This window comes from Oryctolagus cuniculus, chromosome X (genome assembly GCF_051225735.1).
Source record: "Oryctolagus cuniculus isolate XC-2025 breed Fujian yellow rabbit chromosome X, ASM5122573v1, whole genome shotgun sequence".
Classification (NCBI taxonomy): Eukaryota; Metazoa; Chordata; class Mammalia; order Lagomorpha; family Leporidae; genus Oryctolagus; species Oryctolagus cuniculus.
In genome coordinates, this window is record NC_142888.1 from 64,221,965 (window position 1) to 64,245,684 (window position 23,720).

Consider the following 23,720-nt stretch of genomic DNA (forward strand, 5'->3'; position numbering starts at 1 on the left):
ACGGGATTATGGTAATTAAGTCTTCCTTCACTTTGGGTGATGTGACACTTGCTTGACTATAATGTCACTCCACTTAAAGTCTGTGTAAACAACATTATCTTAGTCACTCTGCATTACATTTCCAACTGTGAACAAAATTACAAGGTCAGAGTGGACAAGAATGTAGGTAATCCCAAGGAAACCTCATGTAAATGACTTGCTCAAGGTTCAAACTGGGTTTTCAATAATAACAAAAGGCATCTTTCCTATAGTATTATTACTGTATTGTTGTCTAGATGTCATGTGTGGCAAAGCACATGGGGATTCTTGGATTCAGTGGTAAAGACAAAAGTGTTCATGATCCTGATGTTTTGTGGATAAAAGAGAGCAAATGTTGTTTGCCAAGGCTTCATTCAAACTAACAAAAGTGTGGCTACTCAATACAGAGTAGTACACAGAACGACTGCAACTGGTTTTATTAATATCCACTGATATCACAAACGCGTGTAGTATATTTTTAGAAACGTAGTTGATAAAAGTAATACAACAATGCTTATACTTTCTATTTTCCTGTTTTTTAATAAGCACTGAGCAACCATGATATTTACTTTGAAAAAAAAAGTAAAGTACTGATTTATAAATAGTCTTATCAGTCACTTAGTGAACTATGTCAAAGAAGTACTGTCTTAAAAATGCTCTGACATAAATACTTGAAGCTAGCTTAAAGGCTTTTGGGGGCCAGTGCTTTGGCATTGCAAGTACAGCCACCCCCTGTGATGCCAGCATCCCACATGGGCACTAGTTCATGTCCTAACTGCTCCACTTCCAGTCCAGTTCCCTGCTAATGGCCTGGGAAAGCAGCAGAAGATGGCCCAAGTGCTTGGGCCCCTGTACCCACATAGGAGTCCCAGAAGTAGCTCCTGGCTGCTGACTTCAGGCCAGCCCCACCCTGGCCATTGCAGCCATCTGGAGAGGGAACCAGCAGATGGAAGATGTTCTCCCTCTCCCTCCCCTGTCATCCCTCCCTCTCTGTGTAACTCTGACTTTCAAATAAGCAAATAAATCTTTTTGCAAAAAGGCTTTTGGGTATCTTGTGTTCTAGGTGATTTACTTGGTACATATTGAAAAAGAAAATAACTCAGTTAAGCCTCCACATGGGATATGTTGCAACTAGGCAAGGATTATTTAGATTATTTTGACAGAAGTTTCTCTTCACTGAACTACTCGAAATACCAGAGTAAATAAAGTAGTGGTTTCTGGGGGTGGCGCTGTGGTGCAGCAGGTTAAAGCCCTGGCCTGAAGCACCGGCATCCCATATGGGGGCCAATTCTAGTCCAGGCTGCTCCTCTTCTGATCTAGCTCTCTGCTGTGGCCTGGGTTAGCAGTAGAGGATGGCCCAAGTCCTTGGCCCCCTGCACCCATGTGGGAGACCTGGAAGAAGCTCCTGGCTTCAGATCTGCACAGCTCCAGCCATTGCGGGCATCTGGGGAGTGGGCCAGTGGATGGAAAACCTCTCTCTGTGTCTCTGCCTCTCTCTCTAACTCTTTCAAATAAATAAAAGCAATCTTTAAAAAAAAAGCAAAGTAATGGTTTCAAGAATATGCTTAAACTGTAGACAGGGTACCAATTAGCAAGAACGCAACAAACGTTCTTAAATATAGGCCTTACATTCTATTCACAAAAAGGTCAAAAAGGGAAAAAACCTTCAAAAGCAACTTTGGGGATTCTTGAGACTTGTTGTCACATATAGATAAGGAGTTACATGTATGTAAGTTGTATTCATATGGAGATCATCTGAACAAAGGTGTGGGAACCACAATTTTCTTATAATATCTGGTGTTGAAACTCTGTAGGAGGCCAATACAATTTTGAGGAATGTCATCATCAAAATATCTTCCCAGGGACGAGCATTGTGGCACTCAGCAAGTTAAGCGGCCACCTGTGATGCTGGCATCCCAGGTGAGTGCTGGTGCCAGCTGCTCCAGTTTTGATACTGCTCCCTAATAAAGTGCCTGGGAAAAGAGCAGAAGATGCTCCAAGTGCTTGGGCTCCTGAACCCATGTGGGTGAGCTGGATGGAGTTCTAGGCTCCTGGCTTAGGCCTGGTCCAACCATGGTCATTGCAGCTATTTTGGGGAGTAAACCAGTGGATGGAATCTCTATGTTTCTCTGTTTCTCTCTCTCTCTCTCTCTCTCTCTCTCTCTCTCTCTCTCTCTCTCTCTCTTTTTCTCTCTCTCTCCCTTCCTTCCTTCCTTCATCCTTCTCTCTCTCTCTGTAACTCTGCCTTTCAAATAAATAAATCTTCAAAAACTATTTTCCCAGGACTACTTAAAGAAACAGAGACCAATAAAATATCTTCATCATAAGTGATTAATTAAACTTCATCCCCTAGAAGTGCTACTCTCCATAGGTAGAAGCTTCACGCATCACACAACCACTATACAATGTCTTCATAGGCAAATAGAGTTTTCCTGTTTAAAAGGCACTGAAAAGAATAGGTATTCTATACTAGAGAGAGGATATACTCGTGGGGGGGGGCAATTCTTAGAGTTTAAATAAAATCAGTTTTAGCTAATTTCCTTTTCCACTTCTATTTTCTTAAAAATAATAAAGATGTTTCTAACTGAATGTTCTTTCCAGTACACATAGAATGCAAGAAACTTTGAAAGCTCTTTGTTTTAAACCTCATGTAAAGATCCAAATCTTTCTAATCAAAAGCCTCTCCAAACACAAAATCCAATTACTTACTCCCTCATCTAGAAAGAGTCTGAATATACAGAATACTCAACTCAAGTCCTCCTTCTACTTTAAGTAGTTATGTGCAGCACCATAAAAGCACTGCTGGAATCAAACATTAAGTGAGCTGAAAACACTGAGTATTCTCTTCCCTGAATCAGAAATGTGCATAAAATGAGCTTGAAAGCACACACGAAGTCATAACAAATAAGGGCTGAGCTTTCATTGTGTTTCAGCATTAGTATTATATGATGCTTCATAATGGGAAACCTGAAGAATTCAAGACGTGTGTTACCACTGTCAATCCAATGCTGAGATCCTGCTCCTCTCTTCTCCCCAATATCCACCAGCAATTTTCCTTGAATTAGGAGAACGACAAAGATAAATAAGGTAAACACAATCTTAATGAAGCCAAAGGGTGTTAAACAGTTTTCACAAATTGATAAAATTTAATTATTTCCTTATGTTTTATGCACAATAAGTAAATTATAGTTTCAAGGAAAAGGGAAGATAAGTATCATAGATCAAAGGATATAGTATTTCTCTAAGAGAGTGTTTAGTGAAAAATCTTAATTTAAAAGATGAAACTGAAACACAAAAACACAGTTATTTTTAGGGTTAAGTCCATGGACTTTTGATCCTTTTTTCCCAGAGCTCTTCCTTCTAAGGAATGCTATCTCATCGAATGAGGATTTATGAGAGAGTGATTTATAATCAGAAAAATACTTCACAAATTTCAAATAATATTATTTTGCTTATTTGAACTACATGTTTTAAAATGAAGAATAATGACTCAAATAGTATCAGTGACCATTGGTATGTGCACTGTGATCAGAATCAATGTTTCATTTCTATGTGTATAATGATGAAGAAAATCAATAGAAGGAATTATTTTTTCTTCAAAATGTTCTTTAAAATATCTACTATATAGGCCAGGATCTGGGGAAATGGGAACTTTTGTATACTGCTGGGAGGGTAAATCAGAACAGTACTCAAGGCCAATGTGGCAATAAGTATTAAAACTGAAGATGAACAGCTCAACGATTGCACTTCCAGGTCTATACCCTAGGCAAATTCTCCCATGTGGACGCAAAATAAATGATGTCCATTATATCGCTTTGTACTAATAAAAAGTTTGTAAAATAAAAAAGGTGTAAACAACCTACACGTCCATCAGTATTGGAAGGAATAATGAAACTGTGATATACCCAGATGAAGAAAGAGTATAATAGACAATTTAAAAATAATGGACTATGAATAAATCTCAAAAATGTAATGTCACAATTACAAAAGGATAGTACATTATCAAACCACATAGATTGATTTTAAAACACAAAACGTAGTCATATATATTGTTTGCTGATAAATACACATATAACAGAAAAAAAAAACATAGCAGTGATACACATGAACTTCAAAATAGTAGTTACCTCTGATGAAGTGTAGAATAGATTATTGCAAGTCATAATATTAATACTTTACAGATGCACCTTTAAAAATTGTATTCATAATCAAATGTTGCAAAATGTAGACCTAGTTATTTGTCCACAGGTGTCCCTTATTTTCTGTTCTATTAGAACTGTTTTATTTTCTGTTCTATTAGAACTGTTTTATAATAATTTTTGCTAATTCATCACTCTATCAAAATAATGCTACCAAAAGTGATTTCAGAATATAAAGGCTATTTTTAAATAAGTTGGGATAGGAGAAAGAGAGAGAGGGGGAGAGGGAAAAAGAGAGAGAATATGAAAGGAGATGTTTGGGTAATTGGTCTAATTCTAGTTGTCATGTTATAAAATATATGAATCCAAGGCATGTGAGCTTTGGAATCAGACTGCCTTGATTCAAGTGCTGGCTCTGGTATCTGTGGCTATATGACTTTGGACAAGTCACTTAACCCTCTCTTTGCATCAGCATTGTCATCTGTAAAACAAAGATCATAATCACAGCACCTACCATGTAAAGGTTGTTAGGATTTAATGAGTTAACACATGAAAAACCACAAGAGATAATGTTTGGTGAATAACATATTACTATGTTCTAGAAAAAAAGAACTAGTTCATTAAAATTTTATCTTAAATCACCTTAAAAGAATATCAAATAGTTGATTTCTTAATTTCTCTACTTTTGTGAACCAATAAGTGAATCCTCACTTATTAGAATTTTTAGTTATTAGGTTTAATTAATTACTATATGTAATCATATTTCATGCATGTTACACAAAAAATTACCTATGGTCGAAACTATCTGGTGATCTAGAAAGGGCAGCACTATCTATCAAATCTTAAGTAAACATCAACTGTTTTGCATAGTGTCACATGTGTTGTCTAATTGTCTAATAGGTTCTCAGCTTTCATATGAGTCAAATCTGCAACTGCATTGTTGACACTAATTTGTCAATAAATGATTTTTTCCACTTGATTTAGGATTTGAGATTGTACCTTTTTTTTTTCTCCCTCTCTCTTACTTTTCTCCTCATTTCATAGTCTTTGAGTTTCTCATCAGAAATGACAATGTTAATTTACCATCCTGCCCAAGGGTTTATGGCACAGATTATAGGGGTTGTTACAGCAGATTTAGCAGTGGCGTGTTTTTCTTTTCCTTTTTCCTCTTTTTTTCTAGATGGATTGGAATTTAATTGTTTCCTTTTTAGACAAATATGCTTTTGGATTGTCAGGGATGAAAGGGGCATACAGATGTCAAAAGCATTGTAGCACAGTGGGATTATGGACTAAGGTCCAGGGCAGGACAGACAAACAAGCAGGCTCAGATCAGTCAAACAGTTACCTCTTAATAAAATCTCAGATGACCAACTTTTGTTTTATCTTTGCCAATGCCCATCAAAAGATCAAATGAAATTTTGTTGTGTTAACTACTTACATTTCTTTTATTTCTTATTTTAACCATTTGTAAAAATAAAGGTATTTCACTAAATGGAATTGGGAGTTTGTTTAAAGGCAAGCCAATTTAAAATAAAACAACACATGCTATACACATGGCTTTCTTCCTATTAAAACAAAAATCAACTGGGCTTTAAATAGAAACCTTAATAATCATGTTATGTGACAGAACTATGCTTAAATATTCTCTTTTGGTCATGGTATTAATGACCTACTTCATACTATACTTCATTGATAAACATGAAAGCAAAAAATGCATACTTTCATTTTAATTCAAGCCATTTTAAGTTAAAATTATATTGGCTATTTCTATGTAGTAAAAAAAGTCACAAAACACATAACCACAGTTTGAGCACCAGAAGAATTATTTACAAGCAGTCCACTTATTATTTATTTACTTTACATGAATTTTCCATCATCAAGTGCTTCAGGTGCATTTATAACAAACTTTTTGTTGTTGTAATTGCAGTACCTTGAGGATTTACAATTTAGAACAGAGGTCGCAAACTGACAGCCCATGGGCTAGATATAGATCCCAGATGGATTTTGTTTTGCCTGCACAGTGTTGCTTTTTTTCTGCCTTTTATTGAGTTAGTTACCAACATTTTAGAATTGGGGAATTTCGTATAAAAAATCTGGATTCAGCTTCTCTTTTAAAAATCAAATCTTAACAACACTGAGTGTGCATTCCCACATGGCAGCAATCAGCTGAGCAGAGTAATAGCCACCATCTTTGGAAAGATTAGAAACTCTAGGTCACCATAGTCCCCACCATTTCCTATTGCTTATGGTCTTTCAGTTATGTTAGTAGCCTTGCCTCAGTAGGCATTGAAGTTTGCGACTCTCCTGAATTCCTAAACACTCTTGCGCTTTATGTGAATACTTTCAAAAACACTTCGTGATTTTCATCAGATTTCAATAAATGTAAAATCTGATTACATAAAAATGTACATATGAAGGTTCTTCAAAAACTTTGTGGAAAATGCATATCATGAAAAAATATGCTAGGGTTTCAAATTTTTGCATCAAAATAAACATTTTAATCTCATTTTTAAACAAACTCTTTGAAGTAACCCTCATATACAATGTGTGTTTGAATAATCCTGAAATAATCTAAATAACTACCGTTTTGTACAATTAAGACAAAGTCAACATTAATTCCCATGTCATTTTGCTAAAAGAGTGAAAATAATTCAGATGCATTCATATAAAATCAGAATCCAATATCAATATCCAACTCCAAGCTCAAAACTCAATTCCTATTTCAGTTAAAATCATTCATTAATAAAATTTTGTGTGTTCTAGTCTCCCCAGTATTGATGTCACAGTCTAATAGAAAATTCAGCACTTAAGGAGGCACATCCACTGCTTCAGGTCACTTGGGTAGTATTTAGTGTGCATGATATTTAAGACTAATATAGAAAATGCCCCAAATATTAGAAATACCATCATAGTGATTTTCATTTTACATACTGAAAGCCCTGGATAAGTCACATGGTGTGGTCCCCATCTCCCCAAAGCCCTATGAAATAAATTTGTTTTGTAAAAAAAATATGGCCAAAACCTACATCAAGGGCAGCCCTGAAGGAAGTGGGTGGGGGCAGGAAACAGCATAGAAAGGTCATTTAACCTGATTAAAGAACCTGGAAGAGAAGAGGGACACTATTGCTGGTCAATAACAAATTAGACATTGGAATCATGGGTTGCCCTCCTTCTCTATTGTCTCTGAGTCATTGCCCATTCTTTTTCCCATTACAAACTAAAAGATATGAGGCCTGTATCAGTATGCTATCTGTGATTGCAATTTAACTGAAATTTTCATTGATATTTTAGGTTTCAAGAGTAAGTCTTCTTAGATTTCCAAATATTTTCAAGTTATATTATTAGAAAAAAAATTCAAATATTTTAGAACTACTAGCATGCCTACAAAATGTAGCTGTGCCTAATGCTTAGAAGGACTCAGAAGATTAGAAGGCCTGGTTCTTTTCCATTATTGCTGTAGCACACTTAATAGCCTGTGCTTCCCTGCAAACGTGAATGTACCTTCCTAAGCATTCTAGAGCCAAGGGATGATGGATTGGTGTCGGAATTATTTTCCCATTATTTGACACAGGTATCATAGTTTTTATGTCAGTGATCTCACTCAGTTCTCATCAAGGTCTGCAGCCTTTCTCAAACTTCTGCCTTAGTTCTCAGCGAAGGAGTTACACCTTGTGGCTTGAAGCCATCTCCCCATTATATCCTCCTGGAATTCTCTTCCAGTCTAACAGATATAAATTATTTCTAACTGGCAATAGTGAAACCATGGAGACCTCAATTAACTAAAACCCTCAAATGGATGGACAAGTTCTAATGAGCTATTTGGATTTACTTTCTTCTTATTACTAAGAATTAAGCAAGATTAAACATTTGCTTTGGAAAATTTGAAAGGGCTCTATATTCCTACCTTAGTGAGTATAGTACAGGGAACAAGGTTATAGAAGTTGGGCTGAATCTGTACAGGCTCCAGGACATTCCCAGGAAGTTGATTTTTAAAAAATAAATACATAAATACCTGTTAACAGCTTGTTTTCTTGTCATTTGCCTCTTCCTTCTAAAAGGAGAGTGTAGCAAAAAATAAATAAATAAAACTGGTTAATTGAGAGTTCTGGTTAATTAGCTTCCAATTAATAAAGGCTTTATTATATTTTACAAAAAAATCTTCTTAAATTCTGCAGAAATTTTAGATAGGTTACACACAATGAAATAGCAGCAGGAAGAGCACAAAGAAGGTAGGAAAGCCTGAATTGCTATTAGATAGTGTTTTAAATATATGGATAAGATTATTACATTTCTGGTCTAATACCCACTGAGTAAAGAATAATGTGAAATGTCATGTGGTTTAGGGCTTTTCTCTATATGAAGGCAAGGAAATAAGGTTATAGATTTCTGTTGAAGAAATGGCCTCGGGTCGTAATTCCAAAAAAGCTTTAGCAATATTCTGTCTTTTCCCTTTCTCTGAAGAGCCATCCTTCCCATCCCATTGGGTATTCCAACACGTTGTGGGGTGGAGGGGGGGAAATCGCGCCCTCTAATTTTTTTCTCGCTGTTTATTTGGCCAACAGGATGATGAAAGTAAGCCAATATCAATGTTGTGCTTATTTCTTAAATGTGAAGCCATTAATCACACAGCTCACTATATACTTATTTCTGGAGCAATACTGAACTATCTTAACATCTTTCCCCCAAGGGTTACACATACATACACACATACATGCACAGACACACACAAACACACATACACAGTCATACACACATACAAACAAAATTAAATGCATACAAAAGAGGTCAATAAAATCCCACGTAATTAGCTAAATTAACAAAATAATCATTCTTTCCAGTAGTGTAGTAAGTCCCAGTGTTTCCCAATCCTTTAATATTTAATGAAGAACAATGGAATCCAAAATGCCTTGCTGAAAAAAAAAACTGCGAGGACTATAATTTCTCAGTTTTGGCCTTAGTATACTTTTAGTAGCATAGAAGCAGGAACCTCTCTATAATGCCCGATACAAATATGTGTGGTTGGTTCATCACCCCTTTGAAATCACTTCTTCTAATGGCCTTTCTGTTAAGAACCTCATTTCAGACTTCTTGTTGTTTTGGTCCTTTGTTTTTGTTTGCTTGCTGTTGAAAAGCAACTGATTCTCTGCTCAAAGGTCTGCTGAAATATGTGCAAATAACTAATACAAATATGTATTTGAAGTTGCTGGAGAGACCATAAGACCTACTCTTACGGTCTGTCACTTCACTGTCAAAACTGTTTGCTTTTGCCAGGCAGTTCACTTAGCCTCTTTTGAGATGGTACTTGTCTTAAATGGCATATATTTTCATATTTATCAAGTCAGTGATAATGAATGCTCCTTTAATCCAATGGTCTATATATCACTAGATTTAAAGGAATTTCTTTTCACTTTAGCAAAATCTCCCTTTTTTACTTTCTAAACTCAAACAGAGCAGTTTTTGGCTATCACCACATGTATGTAATTGTACTAAGCCCCACCCCCAAAAATTACAAAAATCTTGTAAGCTTCCAATAGCATGGGCTTTGTACATTATTTAAACCTAGATTGTAAAATTACCAACTACTGAAATATTGCAGTTAGAATTATGCAATAAATATATAAATGCCCATGAGTTAACTGTCTTTTCATTAAGAATTTAAAATTTTCTTAGAAAATTAGGAATTTGGAGATAGTGCTGTGGCGTGGAAGGTTAAGCCTCTGCCTGGGTGCCAGCATCCCACATGGGCACCAGTTCAAGTCCTGCTGCTCCACTTCCAATCCAGCTACCTGATTATGGCTTGAGATAACAGCAGAGGATGGCCCAAGTGCTTTGGTCCCTATACCCACGTGGGAGACCCAGAAGAAGCTCCTGGCTCCTGGCTTCAGCCTGGCCCAGCTCTGGCTATTGTGGCCATCTGGGGAGTGAACCAGCGGATGGAAGATCTCTCTCTCTCTCTCCTCTCTCTGTATCTCTACCTTTCAAATAAATAAATAAATAAATCTTTTATAAAAAAAGGAAAGGAAATTGGGAATTTATTTTGATAATAGAAAATTTGTCTTTTCCAATGTGAGGAACATATTTTAAAGTACTGGCTAACACTAGGGATGACTCTAGGACTTTAAGTACTACATGTTAAATACATATAAAATCGGCCCGCGCCATGGCTCAATAGGCTAATCCTCTGCCTGTGGTGCCGGCACCCCGGGTTCTAGTCCTGGTCAGGGCGCCGGATTCTGTCCCGGTTGCCCCTCTTCCAGGCCAGCTCTCTGCTGTGGCCCTGGAGGGCAGTGGAGGATGGCCCAAGTGCTTAGGCCCTGCACCCTATGGGAGACCAGGAGAAGCACCTGGCTCCTGGCTTCGGATCAGCACGGCACGCTGGCCACAACAGGCCACTGAGGGGTGAACCAACGGAAAAGGAAGACCTTTCTCTCTGTCTCTCTCTCTCACTGTCCACTCTGCCTGTCAAAAAATAAATAAAAATTTAAAAAAAAGAAATACATATAAAATCATCCCTCTGTCTCTGTGTGGATTGGTTCCAGATCCCCTGTGGACACCAAAATCTCTAGAGGTTCAAGTTCTTTATATAAAATGGCATAGTATTTGCATATATACTCTGGTCATGCTCTCATATATTTTAAATTATCTCTAGATTACTAATAATACCTAAAACAACATTAAATCTATACAAATATTTGTCATACTATATTGGTTAGGAAATATTAACAAGAAAAATCTCTGTGCATATTCAGTAAAGACACAATATTTTTTCAAATATTTTCTTTATTTATTTGCAAGCATTTCATAAATACAGCTTTAGGAACATAGTAACCCTTCCCTCTGTTGGTTGAATTAACAGATAGGGAATTCACTGATACAAAGGATTAACAGCACTTTATTTTTCACATACAAAATAAAATGTAACTTCTATACTTCTCAATGTGTACCTTTTGTGATTTCAACTAATTCATTTTAGATTTCCTTACAATTTGCCAAATAATTAGCATTTTGGGAAATTTTGCTGAGCAAGCATTCAATGCTACTGATATTATGTCAGTATAGAACAGTTTATAATGTGAAAATAATCAGCTGGGTTCCCTCAAGTTAGACTACAATGCTTTGTATCCACTCTAGTTCCTCTTTGTCCACCAAGTACCATTGTTGCTATGCCTTTCCTCTTCTGAATCTGGATAAGAAACAAAAACCATAAATAAAAGGCCCTGAAAGTCACTAAAATATATCTTTGTTACTGAAATACACATTATTATGATGCCACTGACCAAAGAGTTACAAATAGTCAAAACACTGCATCAGATACTGTACTCAATATAGCATCTGAGATCCTACAACATATTGTGGTACGTAGTAAGGACTCTACACAGCTCACCAGCCCCAGTCATCACTATTGCTGCACTGCATTAGGACAAGATTAACCTTATTGTAGATAATCTCCCTACATACAAGTTATAACTAGAAGGTGATTCTGCTCTGAGATCCAAGAAGTGTAGTAATTGAGAGCAGCTTGTATTTTGAATTGCTTAAGATCATTTTACACGGTACCATGAAAAAATATATTTTTATGTTTTGTTTCTTCAATTTTTGATGTGAGAAAACAAAGTTTAACAAAATTATTGGCAGTGATTGTAACTCATTGTGCCTGTCACTGAATGAGGGTTAGTTTCACAGAAGACTCTGAGGTAGGGAATTTTCACTTTTTTTTTTTTGTAAAGATTTATTTTATTTATTTGAAAGAGTTACAGAGAGAGGCAGAGACAGAGAGAGAGGTCCTCCATTCGCTGGTTCACTCTCCAGAGGGCCACAATGGCAGGAGCTGCGCCGATCCAAAGCCAGGAGCCAGGAGCCTCGACCTTCTTCCAGGTCTCCCACGTGGGTGCAGGGGTCCAGGCACTTAGGCCATCTTTCACTGTATCCCAGGCCACAGCAGAGAGCTGAAACAGAAGAGGAGCAGCCGGGACTAGAACCGGTGCCCATATGGGATGCCAGCGCTTCAGGCCAGGGCATTAACCCACTGTGCCACAGCGCCGGCCCTGGGAATTTTCACTTTTGAAACCTAAACTTAGACCATGGAATTACATTTAATAATAAAAACAAGCAGCATACAAAATACATGAAAAGAGACCAAAAAATACCACAAAGTAAGGAGTACAGTTAAAAACTCAGACTCATTGGATTTAAGGATATTAGTCCTTTTCAGAATACATTAAAAAATCACTACCAAATACCACAATGTAAGTCCAGTGCTCATATCACTAATTCTTTAAAAGGGGGATGCCCACCTACCATATCAGAATGACCAGGTTCAAGTCCCAGCTCCACTTCCAATTCGTTTCCTGCTAATGTGCACACTGGCATGACTCAAGTGTTATATCGAGTATAGTAGCCAATGCAATATTTTTGACGACAGACAGGAGACTCAAATTGCATTCCAGACTCCTGGCTCTGGCCAGGTCTACCCCCAGATGTTGCAGGATTTTGGAGAGACAGTGCATAGATCTCTCTCTCTCTCTCTCTCTCTCTCTCTCTGCCTTTCAAATAAATAAAAATAATCTAATTAATTTTAAAAAACACCCCATGCAGCATACCTGCTTAAACACTTCCAACAGCTGTTTATCACATACCTAAAAAAAGAGTGGAAATGGGGCCAGCACTGTGGCGTAGTGGGTAAAGCTGCCGCCTGTGGTGCTGGCATCCCATATGGGCACCAGTTCGAGACCCAGCTGCTCCACTTCCAATCCAGCTCTCTGCTATGGCCTGGAAAAGTAGTAGAAGATGGCCCAAGTGCTTAGGCCCCTGCACCCACATGGGAGACCTGGAAGAAGCTCCTGGGTTCTGGCTTTAGACTGGCACAGCTCCGGCCTGTTGCAGTCATCTGGGGAGTGAACCAGTGGATGGAAGGTTCTCTCTCTCTCTCTGTCTCTCTCTGTCTCTCTCACACACACTCTCTCTCTGTCTCTCCTCTCTCTGTGTAACTCTCTGTCTCTCCTCTCTCTGTGTCTCTCCTCTCTCTGTGTAACTCTCCTCTCTCTGTGTAATGTATTTTACTTTCAAGTAAAATAAATAAATCTTTTTAAAAAAGAGTGGAAAGTACTCAAAATATACCATTTTTAAATCTTTGAGATTATCTATTGCACTAGATTTCAAACTGAATTATAAAGAACTTCAGTGAGGGGCCGGCTCTGTGGCGTAGTGGGTAAAGCCACCGCCTGTAGCGTCAGCATTCCATATGGGCGCCGGTTCGAGTCCCAGCTGCTCCACTTCTGATCCATCTCTCTGCTTATGGCCTGGGAAAGCAGTAGAAGATGGCTCAAGTGCTTGGGCCCCTGCACCTGTGTGAGAGACCTGGAAGAAGCTCCTGGTTCCTGGCTTCGGTTCAGTGCAGCTCCAGCTGTTACGGCCATCTGGGGAGTGAACCAGTGGATGGAAGATTCTCTCTCTCTCTCTCTGCCTCTGCCTCTGTTTAACTCTTTCAAATAAATAAATCTTTTTTAAAAAGTTCAGTGAAAGTGCTGATGGGAAATAATAGAGATAAGAGGGAACCATTCCCTTCTATCCCTTCAATTAGTGCACTACTTCTTTTTCCTATGTGATATATTAAGGGGTACCTGAGCTGTTTTGGTTGACTACCCACCCACCACTACCACCATTTAACCAATGAGAAATTAGTCCCTGATATGTTCAATTATTTGGTGAAGGCGTCTAAACTGGTTAATGTCAGAAGTTTACTGCCCCTGTGATTTTCACCCTGCCTCCACTACTATATGTTAAGAATTTACTTTTTTTTAAAGGTTTATTTATTTATTTGAAAGTCAGAGTTACACAGAGAGAGGAGAGGCAAAGAGAGAGAGAAAGGTCTTCCATCCGCTGGACAACTCCCCAACTGGCTGCAAAGGCAAGAGCTGAGCCAATCCGAAGGCAGGAGCCAGGAGCTTCTTCCAGGTCTCCCATGCAGGGGCCCAAGGACTTGGGCCATCTTCTACTGTTTGCCCAGGCCATACCAGAGAGCTGGATTGGAAGTGGAGCAGCCAGGACTCGAACCAGTGTCCATGTGGGATGCTGGTACTGCAGGCGGCAGCTTTACCTGCTATGCCACAGCACCGGGCCCATGAATTTACTTTTCGAACTTTCCTCCAAAGACTGTCATATCAGTCCTATTCTCTTGGGTACATAATAAGGTCCATAGACATTACTTACACATTTAGATAGTAGAAGAGACCAGATTCATGGCTCCCTAGATTGCCAATCTAGTGGTCTTTCTACATTCCACTGATTTTGAAGCAGATGCTGTAAACTAACAAACCACGCATGTCCAAATATATTTTGTTTGTTCTACCTAGACCTTTGAAAATCTGGATAGTTTTCATGTAATCTAAATGTGAAAGTCATCTAAAGAAAAAAAAAGAAAGATCTAGCAACACTAGTCCCACATACTTTCTCAGCACAACTTGATGAAGTAGAGGCATACTAATTTGACTTTTGGCTGCTATTTTAAGCTTGTGGGTGAGATAGCTATCTGGACTAGTCTTTCAGATGCCACTTGAGATGCCCACATCACACGTTGGAGTACCGGAATTTGAGTCATCGCTCCATGCCTAATTCCAGCCTCCTTCTAGTATATACCTTGGAAAGGCAATAGATAGAGGCTCAAGTACTTTGGTTCCTGCCACCCACATGGGAGACCTGGATTGAATTCTTTGCTCCCAGTTATTGCCTGGCTCAGTTCTTGCTGTTGTGGGCATTTGGAGAATGAATCAGCAGATGAGAAATCTCTATGTCTTTATGCACTTAGTTTCATGAGGAAAGATAAGTTGACCCTTGAAGTTGTGACACCATTACATTCAGAAAAGTACCTACACAAGTTGTGTTAGATGAAAGTAGATTCAATAAGAGACAAACTGTGATTACATTCACACAAACAATATAATTCAATTAGGGTAGCAGTGATATATTTAAAATTTTAAACAATCAATAAAATTGTGTACTCTAAGGCTGCTGTTGTGGTACAGTGGGTTAATCTGCTGCTTGTGACACCAACATCCCATATGAGTGCCAGTTCAAGTCCCAGCTGCTTGACTTCCAATCCAAACCCCTGCTAACACACCTGAGAAAGCAACATAATTGGTCAAGTGCTTGGGTGTCTGCCACCAACATGGGAGATCCAGATGGACTTCCAGGCTCCCGGTTGAAATCTGGCAGCACCAGCCATTGCAGCCATTTGGGGAGTCAAACAGTGAATGGAAGACCTCTCTCTCTCTCTCTCTCCTCTCTCTCTCTCTCTCTCTCTCAACTCTGCCTCTCAAACAAATAAATAAACCTTTTCAAAAAACTTGCATCCTGTGCTTTGAAATGGAGTCATCTGTTAACTTGACATATACTTTCATATTTGGGTGACTATTATATTAGGTTTTACAAGGATAAGATCTTTTGGTCATACAATTTGTTTTCCTGGTCCAATATAATATATAACATATTGATATGAAAACAACTGTAATATATAAATGAAATATAAGTTAAGCAATGTCTCCCCACCCCTAAATGACATCGGTAGCGAATAAATTACATAAATATGTGTTAGTAACACTTCTAAAGTTTATCTTTGGGGACATGATTAAATCATATTAACTGCTGAACTACTGCTGATGCTGTTGGGGGGGGCTTTCCTCACTCTTAGCTAATAACTTTACTCATTATATATGTCAATACTTGCTCAATTACAGCTGTTTTAAAGCTATTTACTCTCTTTAGGAATCCTGAAAATTCTTTAGCAAGCATTATGCTAGAAGAACAGGAAACTGAAAATATCTTTCAGCTTAAAAGTATTAAAATAATATTCTGAGGGCCAGCATTGTGGCACAGCAGGGTAAGCCACTGCTCATGGGTGCCAGCATCTCATAACAGAGTGCTTGTTAGAGTCTTGGCTGCTCTGCTTCTGATCCAGTTCCCTGCTAATGAGGCTGGGAGACAACAGATGATGGCCCAAGTATCTGGGCCCCTGCCATTCATGTGGGAAACCAGGATGGAGTTCCTGTCTTGCTACCTTGGTGTGGCCCAGCTTCTGGCTGTTGCAAGTATTTGAGGAGTAGATCAGCATATGGAAGATCTCACTGTGCCTTTCTCTCTGTCACTCTGCCTTTTAAATAACTAAGTTTTTAGAAGTTATCCAAACTTTTGTTTTAAGTCTCCAAAGATATACTAGATCTTCTGAATTAAGATCCAATTAAAACTGACAATTTACTTCCTTTTAGAAAAAACTTTCTCCTATAAGTGGAAATAACAAAAAATGATTATAATAAATATTTGCTTCTGATGAGCTTGAGTCTTTTACAAATCAGTGAGAGTGAAATTCTGAATCTAGGGAAAACTGGAAAGTAAAATTGAATATGGGATGGAATGATAGTGAAGATAAATAAGTCTATGGCATTTAAAAATTGTAGAAGATAATTTCATCACACATATATACTTATGTACATAAACACATACATATGTGCATTAAATAGTATCATATAAACATAGGCTGCCAATACTTGTCAAAGAATGCAAGACTATGCCAGTTGTTTCTGTCAGATGATTCATTTTGCAGATAGTACTTTATTAGTCCAGTCTGAGAAGCCTCAGCAGTTTTAGTGATATTTCTCATTTGTCCTACAATAGCAAAGAATCTGAGAAGATGGGTTTATGGCTCAATGTCTTTTCAAAAATTAGAATAAATTTTTCTTCTTACGCTACAATAATTTCAGAATATATACAATATGAGTATATATCTTCTCAAGGCTGAAGCCAGTTATATATCTTCAGTGATATTATCAATGTATTCTAAATGGTATTTTCAATATTATTCTTCCATGTATTCAAACTCCATAAATTTCAATTAATACATAAACTTTGATATTAATAACTTTCCTGAAAGCATGTATATTGTATAAATATTTAAATGGTAAAAATTCTTAGAAAGCTTATAAATTTTAAATCACTTAATCTTGTGATATCTTTATCAATAATATTTCTGTTAGAAATTCTTCTTCTTATAATCTTGCTATATTCACATTAGTAGATTTGGCTAAAGATACCCAATGTAGGTGTCAAAGGGATGACCCTATGAATCTTGCTTTTTTTATTATATGGAGGTTCCAATAGGCCTCTCGTAAGGGACATTTTATTTCCAGCACTGTTACAGTTGATATATTTCAGAACTTCTAACTGATATCATGTCTTGCTATTTTATGTTCAGAATGACTCACAGAAAACACTAAGGCTCTAGAAGCCAAATGAAACATTTATGGTAGATATACATTACAACCCTTGAAACACTGAATGCAATTAGTGCTTTATCAGATTTTAGTTAGCTTTGGGATTGATAGCATACTGAGAAGTTACAAAATTAGCCTACTTCCTAAATAAAATGCTGCTTAGAGAACTTAATGTCAACCCCTGATTTAAATGGTGTTTCCTTCAAAACACTTATAACATTGTGTAACTGTTTTATATATTTGCTTGTTTTTAGGTCTCTCTTCCCTATGAAAATGCAATCTTTATGAAAAAATAAATTAGGTTACACCAGAAAATACTTTTCAGATGGAATGGGCATTGGCTTTGTGAAGGAACACTTTGATTCAAAATTATCAAGGTGGAGTCTTCAAGCTCACTTTCATAAAACATTATAATAATCTATTTCACCTATGCAGTGATGATTTATATCACTGATTATGATGAATGATTTATATAAGGACAACCATATTGTTTTAGAATCTGAGTAAATTTTAGCAGTAAGCAACATTGATGAGAAACCCTATAAACCCAAATTTATTTGATAGTCTTACATATATTGAATTACTGATGGGCAAATAAGTGTAGATTCATTATATTCATGGAGATAAAAATATTATAATGTATTTTAATTATAGCTTAACTTCTTCAAACATTCAGCTTATTTGTCTAATGAAGTTTAAATTAGATGTGAAAAAGCAGAACTCTAAACTAAACTGTTTCCAAGAAAATGAGTTCATTTGCCAATTGATCATTCTGGTAATCCTATCGAATTTAGTCTAGCTGATAACTAAGAATCTCAAGCAGCATCAGAGAAAAATAATCTTGACCTGGACATGCTCTCAACATATGACCAAGGGAGTGGGGATGAGGAGTGGGAGGGAGTATGAAGAGAATTACTGATTTGAATCTGTTAAATCCTTTACATTCATCCCCTAACTTAATCTCTAACAATGAGCAATATAAAATAAAATAAAGTAAAAAGCATGTTCCTTACCAATTAAGAGACCAGAGACAGATACTAAGAATACATATGGCTATATTTTGAAACACTAAATATAACTTGTTTAGCAGGTCAAATTTCCACATTTAAATCATAATACCATTTTACTGTTGTATAGTTTTGCAATTCAAAGTGCATTTTATCTTCATTAACTAATGAATTATAGCTATTCTATGTACAAAACACAGTTTGAATCATTGTCCCGCTTCTATATATGGAAGAGTTGAGACTGAAGAGCTTTTAATCTGACTCAGTGTTCTTTCACTTATTATTGTTGATGTATTTATCTATCTGAATATGACTGAATTATTTGCTTATCCTGATAAATTTTTCCTTGGTAAGCTTTGCTACTTTTATACATTATGAAGAATCAACTTCTTTAAGAACTGAAGGAAACTCTTCAAACATGCCTATAATTAATATCTAACAGCATGCATACTGATCCCATAGAGGCCACATCACAGCTTTGAAGTTCAGTATTTATTTTACAAATGTTTACTGATCATTAACTATGTACAAAAGTCTCTGTTACAGGATATGGAGAACACAAAGATCTTCAACAACAGTCGCTAATATCAAGAATATCACAATCTGAAAACAGAGAAACGGGATAGACATTTGGCTTAGGAGTTAAGACACCAGTTAGCATGGCTGCATTCTGTGTTGGAGTATCTGGGTTTGAGCCTGACTCCTGCTCCTAACTCCTACTTCCTGCTGATGCCTGATCCCTAGAATGCATTGGTTGTGGCTCCAGCGACTGGGTCCCTGACAGCCACGTGGAAAGTCTGGATTGAGTTCCAGGCTCCAGCTTTGCCCTGGCCCAGGCCTAATCTTTGTGAACATTTGAGGAGTGAAAACAATGAATGAAAGCTCTCAATTTGTCTCTCTCTTTCCCTCTCTCGCTAGCTCACTCACTTTCTGTTTCTCTCTCTTAAAATGGTAAACACTGAACAAGGCATAAGAAGAGTTGAGTGTTGGTCCCAACTAGCTTCCCTTTCTCTAGAACACAATAGCCTTATTTATAAAGCCAGGGTAGACCTCTCCAGCCCATCATAGCTCAAATATCTTAAAATTCTCTGATTCCTAAGTTGTTGACAGCCTGCCTACAATACAGGTAGATTAAGTTGAAATTCCTCTGAGATGTCAGTAGTCATTGCTGCTAATTTGCCACTGGACACATTCTTTTTTCTTTGATTCATAATTACTGTAAAATCTGTTAGTGGTATTCAGCTAAGGGGCATATCCTTTCTATGTTTAGGAAGCACTAACTGAAAACCTTTCAGATACTTTACTACTTCACAGAAGAACTCAGTAGTGCGTCATTCTGTTTCCACACTGTAGAAAAATGGACTTGAAAGGCTAAGAAGCTCAAATGTTTGTTTCAGCAAGTCGCTTTTCAATCAAAATATATACATTTCTTTTACAATAATCTGCATTGTAATAAAGAGTTGACATCTATCTATAAGTATGCTGAAGAGAGTTTATGTTATTTTCAGTAAAATCTTCTTCAACCTTTTCTCTTTGAAGGTTATGGAAAGTCATGATTCTATCCTGTCTTCAAAGCTCAAACTTTGTGGTCCTAATGTCAATCTAACTCCATTTTTCAAACGCTATATTTTTTTCATATGGTAACCAAACTAAACAGTGTGGTTGTAAGAATGCAATAATCTCATCATATAGCCTGTATATTTTTTGGTATTTGTTATAACTATGCATGCAAGTAAAAATACGGCTGTCATTTATCAAGAAAGCCATTTTTATTTTTACTTCTCCTCCAGGCAGTTAGTTTTAACTTGTACTTCTGGATTAGAAAATTCCTATAAATAAAGAGAATTTGTTAGATCATTTCCTAACAGTTATATAGAGAAAAAATGCCACTGTACTTGCTGCTGTCACTTCATCATACTTAGGTAAAAAAGAAAGAACATAATAATACATACATTTTCATCTATTGTTAATATATTCAACATTCCCTAACCCCATTAATGTGTGTTAATTTCAAAATGCAAACAACAAAAAAAGAAAGATCAATAATGGTTTCTCTTTGTAGTGTTTAGCAAAAGACCATGTACAGGTAAGCACCTAACTGCAGTGTAGTGAAAAGGGAATTCTAATGAATATTCCTTTCTCTTTTTTTCTTTCCTCTTATTTATTTGAGAGGGAGGGAAGTGGAGGAAGGGGAGGGAGAGGGAGGGAGAGAGAGAGAGAGAGAATGTTCCCAACTGATTCACTCCCCAAATGTACACAACAGGTGTGACTAGGGCCAAAGACAGGAACTCAATCCAGGTCTCACATGTAGGAGGCAGGAAACCAATTACTGAGCCATGACTGCTGACTTCAAGGGCCTGCATTAGCAGGAAGTTGGAATCAGAAACCAGATCAAATCTAGGTACTCCAGTGTGGGACCCAGAGGCCTTAACCATGGTTGTAAACAGTAGGCCAAACGCCCACCTCTTTATTCCTTATAGGAAAAACAAGTCAAATAATATGCTATTCATATCCTTCTGAAGGGGTAGGAAGGAATGGAGAAGTCAGATAAAGGATACAAAAACATAGTCAGACAGAAGTAGTAGGTTCCAGTGCCCCACAGCACAGTGGGGAACTGTAAACAAAAAAAAAATAAATTATAGAGGCTGGCACTAGGTTAATCCTCTGCCTGCGGCGCCAGCATCCCACATGGGCATCAGGTTCTAGTCCCGGTTGCTCCTCTTCCAGTCCAGCTCTCTGCTGTGGCCCAGGAGGGCAGTGGAGGATGGCCCAAGTGCTTGGGCCCTACATCCGCTTGGGAGACCAGGAAGAGGCACCTGGCTCTGGCTTCGGATCGGCATAGCTCCGGCCATTGCGGCCATTTGGCAGGTGAACCAACGTAAGGAAGACCTTTCTCTCTGTCTCTCTCTCACAGTCTGTAATTCTACCTGTCAAATAAATAAATCAAAAATCTAAAAAAGAATAAAAAATAATAAATTACATACTGCAAGAATAACTGGAGGAGAGAGGTAGGTATGCTCCAAACATGGAGGAAAAGTGGGGGGTTGGGGAAGCTGTTTGCCAGATTTATCATTTTGCACTCTATGTATCTGTTTAAATATTGTACTGGGCTCCATAACAATGTACACATATCACATGGTAATCAAGAATATTTTTAAATTTTTATTTATTTTCATTTTATTTAAAAGGCAGAGATACAGAGACAGAGAGATCTTCTGCCTGCTGGTTCACTTTCCCTATGCAGGCAAAATCCAGGGCTGGACCAGGCTAATGCCAAGATCCTGGATCTGTATCCAGGTCTCCACATCAATGGCAGTGCTTTAGCCATCATGTGCTGCCTCACAGGTTGTGAATTAGCAGGAAGCTGGGTGGAAAGTGGAGGTGAAACTTGAATAGAGGCACTCTGATCTGGAATGCAAGCATTTCAAACGGTGTCCTAAACACTATGCCAAACACCCACTAGTAATCAAAAATTTAAAATAAATAGTATATATGCTATTTTTAACATTAACCCTGCTCATTTCAAATTTTTTAAATTTTTTAGATGTAAAATTATAACTTGATTCTGAATTGACTCATCTCTGCTCATCTAGCGCTTTGTGAACACCTCGTTTAGAACATCAGTCATATGCTTATCTCCTTCACTGGGCTATGATTTTTTGAAAGCAACAACAATCTACCATTTAAACACCCACTGGATAACCAGATCAGCCCAAACAATATAAAACAGTGTTCAGTCTTTAGAAGACATGTGTGGGACAGCAACTCTTTGGGGTGATATTGTTGACTTAAAATAGAACTGTCAAGATAAAAACCTGGGGGCTAGCACTGTAGTGTAGTGGGTAAAGCCACTGCCTGCAGTGCCAACATCCCATAAGGGCGCCAGTTCAAGTCCCGGCTGCTCCACTTCTGATCCAGCTCTCTGCTATGGCCTGGGAAAGCAGGAGAAGACGGCCCAAGTCCTTGGGCCCCTGCACCTGCATGGGAGACCCAGAAGAAACTCCTAGCTCCTGGCTTTGGATCAGCTCAGCTCTGGCCACTACTGGAAATATTGCTTTTTGATAAATGCTTAAAATTAATGTTCATTTATTTACTATGTTTATTATTCCCCAGATATGAATGAATACTATTAAAATCTTTACAAAGAGAGTTTGAATTTTTTACTTTCTTTGATTAATATTTTTTACCTTGCTGCAGTGCCATAAATTTTGAATTACAGAAAAATTCCTCCATCTAAAATTTCTTTCCATAAGAAGTATTGTATTCTTTCCACTATATTTTGTTTTCTGCTGTTTGAAAAGTATTACACAACATCCATCTTTTTCACAGAAGTTTTTTTGTCCTCATCTCTAGATCCCAATCAAATTAATAAGTAATTTTCCCTCGGTAAAAGTCAATATTCTGACATTATATTCTATTTTAGGTGCTAACTGTAATGTTTTGGCAAAAATCAAACAGGCCCATCAACCAGTCCAAATAAAATGGCCAAAACTCTATTGATAACCAGGTAGGCAGGTATCTTAGGTAAGTTCACATTAAGGGTCATTATTAGCACTAAATAAGTACCTATGAAAACTGTTAGATATTTCAGCATCTAATAATATTCTTTTAGATTCTGTTTATATAAGCCACTAGTGAAACGTCTACTTTTCAGAGTCTGTATTATTCTTTTTGTAGTTACTCTTTTCACTTTGCTAAAGATTGCTCCCATAACTTCTTTATTCAAACATAACTGAATGCACACTCCATCTGTTCCAATATAAACTCCCTGAAATCTAAAACTTCACCACGCATGTATGTTTTCCCTAAAGGTTAATCAGCATTCATGCCATAGGGTTTTGGAGGAAATTCCTCTTACTACTTAGTCTCTTAATTCAAACAAAATTTTAAAAGAATTAAAGAAAATGAAAAAGAAAAGACACAATGGAAGACTCCTCTCTCCTATTAGGTAAATGAATATGAATCATTGCTAATGGAGTGGATTAGATTCTCCCTGTCATGGATTGTGGATCCCTCCTATCCATCATAACAGCCTTCTCCCAGTGGCTCTGTAGTCACCCCTGTTTAGGACTCCCTAGCATCACATTCTTTCTCTTCCATTTCATATAAAGTGCAGCAGTCTGTACATGGAAATTGGGATTTCAGACTGCCTCCTCATCCTTCCAAGGCCATGAGGACTTGTTTTCTTCGCTTCTACCCATTGTAACAATCCCGTATGAGATTCTACATCTTTTACTCTGCTTATTTGTCAAGATCTTGATCTTAGAGTGATGCAGCATGAAGAATGCCTTTGT

The 23,720-nt window shown here is 37.4% G+C and overlaps 1 protein-coding gene across 3 annotated transcripts in view; it reads right to left on the reverse strand.

The window, feature by feature from the left end:
* Positions 1-23,720, reverse strand: part of DACH2 (dachshund family transcription factor 2) — a 573,911-nt gene that overhangs the window by 405,474 nt on the left and 144,717 nt on the right. For all 3 annotated transcript variants that reach the window (XM_002720253.6, XM_017349997.4, XM_017349998.4), the window contains exon 2: positions 8,170-8,208. In XM_002720253.6, the coding sequence (XP_002720299.2) occupies positions 8,170-8,208 (39 nt within the window). The remainder of the gene's footprint in view (positions 1-8,169; positions 8,209-23,720) is intronic.